Source organism: Macaca nemestrina, chromosome 4, assembly GCF_043159975.1.
Source record: "Macaca nemestrina isolate mMacNem1 chromosome 4, mMacNem.hap1, whole genome shotgun sequence".
NCBI lineage: Eukaryota > Metazoa > Chordata > Mammalia > Primates > Cercopithecidae > Macaca > Macaca nemestrina.
In genome coordinates, this window is record NC_092128.1 from 155,221,192 (window position 1) to 155,226,191 (window position 5,000).

At 61.9% G+C, this 5,000-nt stretch overlaps 1 protein-coding gene across 1 annotated transcript in view; it reads right to left on the reverse strand.

Moving 5' to 3' along the window:
- The window catches only part of LOC105483490 (UNC homeobox), a 4,743-nt gene extending 1,145 nt beyond the window's left edge, over positions 1-3,598 (reverse strand). The window contains exons 1-3 of the mRNA XM_071095446.1: positions 2,997-3,598; positions 2,597-2,772; positions 1-419 (exon numbers count right to left, since the gene is read on the reverse strand). The exon at positions 1-419 is cut by the window's left edge and continues 1,145 nt beyond it. Of these exons, the coding sequence (XP_070951547.1) occupies positions 1-419; positions 2,597-2,772; positions 2,997-3,270 (869 nt within the window). The 5' untranslated portion in view covers positions 3,271-3,598. The remainder of the gene's footprint in view (positions 420-2,596; positions 2,773-2,996) is intronic.
- Between the last annotated feature and the right edge of the window lie 1,402 nt (positions 3,599-5,000).

Here is a 5,000-nt window from a genome sequence, read left to right on the forward strand (position 1 = left end):
CTTTGGCTCGGGTAGAAGGCGGGGTCGCAGGTGCCGGGCGCAGGCGGCTCGCCGGGAGGGGCGGGCGCGGTTCCCACGGCACCGGAGGCGTGCGCTCCTGGGCCCTTGGCGGCGGGCGGCGGCGGCTCGGGCGGTTCCGGAGAGAGGCCGCCGCCGCCGCTGTCGCTGTCGGAGCTGGGCGCGCTATGCAGGGACAGGCCGCCGGGCGAGTGCAGGTGGCGGCCCTGGCTCTTCAGCAGCTTCTTCTCGTGCTTGCGCTTCTTCTTCTCCATCTTCTCCAGCTCCTTCCGCGCGATCTCCTCCGGGTCCATGGGCTCGCCGCTGCACGTGGTTGGGTGCGAGTTGTGCGCCGGCCGCCCCGGGCCCTTCTTCGTGTTCTCCTTCTTCCTCCACTTGGCCCGGCGGTTTTGGAACCAGACCTAGAGCAGCCGGATAGGGGAGAGGAAGCCACAATCAGGCGGCGGGCTGGCCGCCGGGGCAGAAGACCTCCCCGCTCCCCCTAGACCGGCCTGCACAACCTCCACTCGGCCGGGGGCGGGAGTCAGGCCGCGCGGCCGGGCGGGCCCGGAGCTGGGCTTTGCCACTGGAGCTGCAGGTTCCAGCGAGCGCCTTTTCTACCCGGAAGGCGCGTAGACAGGGCCTCCCGGGCCAGCTTCCCTCTCTGGCTTCTCACCTCGGGGACCTGGGAGCCGCCCCTTCCTTGGGGGGCCGGTCTGGCCCCGGACGGAGGGCGTCGGGTTCCTGGTCCGGAGGCAGAGAGTAAGGACCCTGCTCGCCCTTCCTGGCCGCTCACGGCTCGTGTTCTAAGCAGCCCGCCCGGCCTGGCGCTGACCATCCTGCCGTTGGACTGCTGGGCCACAGCCGCCCTCCACGCCTGTCTTCGGTCCCTTGGAGACTGTGTCAAAGCCCAGATTTCGCGGGGGGCGTGGGGGGGGGGCGGGGAGGCGGATTCCCTTGAAGGGAAATCTGGGTGCTTCTTCGTCCGGAAGGGCCTGGGGAGGCGTACTTGGGTGGGCCTCTGCAGCCTCCCTCCCAGGACACAGCTAACACAGCCTTCTTTCTGCAAGCCCTGGACCAGGGCACCAACGGAGCCTTCCCATACCAGTCGTGCTTGGCCTGGGCCACCGGCCAAGGCCGGTGGGGAGGCAAGAGGCGACCACTAGGCCGGGAGGAGAGGCTGGGCCCATTTCGTCTCTTCCACTCTGTCTGCAGTCCTTGTCCTGGGGAGCCACACAGGACATCCGGGGACAGCAGCGCTACACCTTCACTCAACCTCCAGCCACCAAACACACACAGTCATATCCGTCTGAGCCCCGCGGAATCTCGGGCAGTGCTGCCCTCCCCAAGAGAGCGCGTTAATACGGATTCTTTGTCGCGGATGTACAGAGACTTGCACAGTAGCAGGCCCAGCCTGGTCGCAGGGAGCCTTGTCCATGGGGAGGTCTCCAGCATGAAGCCGAATCCCCCCAAGGCTGTAACCGCCTTTTCCTTCTTTAAACTTTTTCTTTTTTTTTTTTTTTTTTTTTTTTTTTTTTTTTTTTTTTTTTTTTTTTTTTTTTTTTTTTTGGTGCGAATTCTGGACTGCCTTGCCAGTAAGAATTAGTCATTATCGTATTAGGGGAGACATGAAGGGGTCTTGACTTCACTTAAGACACTTAGAACAAATTGGATAAAAGGATTTCCAAGCAGAAGAGGTCACGAGAGGAGGTCCAAGCACAGGACAAACACACCTTTTTAGACAAAGCTATTGGTGATAAACAGGCGTTTTGCCAGCGTCTGCCTCAACGCCTAGCACCCACAGCCGCACATCGCACCCCAGACCTGGACCCCACACCGCACCCACCCCAGAAAAAGAGGATTTCTTTGCTCCAGGGAAACATTCAATTATGCACAAATCATCTTGGAATTTTTAATCCACCAAGCTGACACTGTATTTTTAAAAAGAATACCATCAGCCATCTCCAAATGATAGCAAATTTACGGGAACACAGTCATAAGAAAAAGATGAGACCGGGGTATTATTAAAAATTCAGACACCTTGTTTCTCCCACTTTCTCAATGTGTTAACTGTTTAGGCTTCTGCCTCTCCTTCCTCAGCTGTCCCCTTCTGCAAAGCGATGAATAAATACATGTTTCCATCTGAATATTTTGCAGGCGCAAGGTAAACAGACTCGTTTGCTCCAGGCTGGGTGACAGAGCCTCGCGCGGGAGCTTGAGGCGGTGCGTGGGAGGGGGGTCCCCTTCCCTCTCTCCTCCAGGTCGGAGCCTTACCCCTGCCTGGAGACCTCACTTGGCCCGGCCGCCGCCAACCCACCACGCCGCTTCCCGGTTCGGACGCAGCCGCCATTCCGGAGACTTAGGTGTTACCGCCAGCCCTTCTCAAGCCACCCAGGCTTTTGGGGGGCGGTTAACCCACCCTGCTGTCCGTGAGGGGCCGAGCCCCTAAACCCCAACCCCTCCACTCTTCCCCAGCAGGCGAGGGCAAAGCGGGCCCGCGGCAAGGGGAAGATACCTCGCCACCTGGAACAAAGGCGTCCCGGCGCGCCCCGAGCCCGGGGTCCGGATGGCGAATCCGGGAGTGACGCCGGGTCTTTACCTGAACTCGGGACTCCACCAGGTCTAGGCGCAGCGCCAGCGCCTCGCGCATGAACACGTCGGGATAGTGGCTCTCGTTGAACGCCTTCTCCAGCTCCTCTAGCTGCCAGCCGGTGAAGTTGGTGCGGGTGCGCCGCCGCTTGCAGCCCGGGCTCTCCTTGTCCGGGTCCCCCGAGTCTGCGGGCAGGCACAGGACGCCGCGCGGCTCAGCCACCGGCCCAGGCCCGACCCCCTCCCCTCCCTCCCGCTACCCGCTGGCCGCCCGGATCCGGGGGTGCGCAGAGACGGCTGCCTAGGGGCCGGCTGTCCTTCGCCAGCCCCAGGCCCCCCAGCGCCTCGGCCCGATCAGGGCCCCCGCCCCCAGCCGCGCTCCTCCCCGCCCGCCCGCCCGCCGCGCCTACCTGACAGCTTGAAGGGCTGGCCGTCCCCGCCGACCCCGCAGGCGGCCGGCAGCAGCGGCGTGGGGTTGACCACCGAGGCGGCGGCGGCGCACGAGCCCCCGAGCAGGCCATCGATGGAGAAGGGCACCGAGGCGGCGGCAGCGGCCGACTGCAGCTGGTGCCCGGCCAGCTCGTACACGTGGTGGTGGCCCAACGGGTAGGGGAAGCCCACCACACCGCCCAGCGAGCCCCCGAACTGGGCATGCGGGTGCTCCAGGAGGCGGCCGTCCATCATCTCGCTCGGGGGGCCGGCGGGGCCGGTGGCGGGGCGCGGGGGCGCGGGCCGGGGCCGGTGCGGGCCAGCGGCGGGAGGCGCGGGCGGCGGCGGCGGCGGAGACAGGGACCCGGAGCCCCACACATGCTTCGCCCGCACTCCGGCGCTTTACTTATCAACATCAAGCTCCCGATAATTAGCCGCGGCCCGGGGAATTTGGGACCAATAAGAAGCGCTAATCGGCTCTGACGTCAGAGGCGTGCTGGGTGCAGGGAAACGTTTTCCATATCGATTGCTAATTATACCTGACATGCACCTCAATAAACAGTATCAGGAACTGTCACAACAAGACGAGCTGGGGGGTGGGGGGAGCAGGAGGGAGGGAGGGAGGGGCCGCCCAGGGACAGGCAGGCGCGGGCTGGGGCCTGGGCCCGGGGCAGGGGCCCCCGGCGAGCCCCCCACTTCACTCGGGGCCGGCCCCGAGCCCGCGTCTCCCCGCCGTCGCCGCCTCCCCGCCCCTCCGCAAATCACTAATAGATTTCCCTTTAAAACATTCAGCGCCGTGTTGTGGGGATTTTTCACCAGAAATGCTGTACTCTCTGAACCTTTAAAGTGATGTTGCTCCAATTACAGAGAGACATTGAGCGGCAAATAGACTGATCCAATAATAGGAGATTCATCATCCGCTTTTCCGAAACTGTCACATTGAATTTAAAACTACAAGGTTTCTCATCTCCTCCTCTCGGGCTGCAGGCGGCGGGAGAGGAGGAAGGAGGAGGAGGAGGAGGAGGAGGAGGAGGAGGAGGAGGAGGAGGAGGAGGAGAAGAAGGAGGGCGATCCCGAAAGAGAAGAACTACAGAATGTAGCACCCTGTCAATAAACAGGCGTAATTAATGCCCTCTCTGATTGATTGGCAGTCGCCCTATCTACAAAGATAGAGGTGGGGGAGCTGCGTAGGCGCCCTGACCCTCATCCCCATAAAGCCTGGGCTCAGAGGAGGAGAGAGGGGTGGGGGGAGGAGGGGAAAAGTAACTTTGGGGTGGGGCCTATCCGCCCCCACCCCCTTACACGCTCGAATAAAAATAAATACATCTGCTCTGACTCGGCCTCTGAAGGATGGGGCTGAGGCACCCAACCCATTTATTATAATTAAATTATGTTCTCAGAGAAGTGTCACTCCCTTCTCTGCTATAAAATATTGATAGACTCAAAGCTAAATCATTAAAGGATATATTCTTAAATAAGCAGCAAATCAGGATTGTGGGCAGCAAGGAAAGAAATCAGGGGATGTCGGTCCATCTCTCTCCTTTGTAAAAAAGTTTGTCAGGGGGTGGTCGCATTTGGCTGCGGGACCCCAGTGCTGGACCAGTTGGGTTAGGGTCACCTCTCCATCAGTGAGTGCCCCGAGGCTCGGCCAGCTCAGGGAGGGGAAGAGAGGAGAGCTCCGGCCTGGGCTGGGCCAGTCTCCGGAGCCACCACCACCCCAGGGCAAAGCGACAGACCAATTGGCTTTGGGTATGACTAAGTGACTTGGGTCAGGCCTCCGAGTCCTAGCCGGGGTGAGAGGGAAGGGCAGGCCGGGACAGTGCGCATCTGTGCCTCCCTCCCGGTCAGGTGCCGGTGCCTTGGGGGGTAGCGAAGTGCCTGGAACTGCTCAGGAGGGGAATGCTGGGGGTGGGGGGCACAAGGCCACCCCGTCCCGCCACACGACTGCCTGTCCCTGCGACTGGACCCACAGTCTGGCCCTGTTC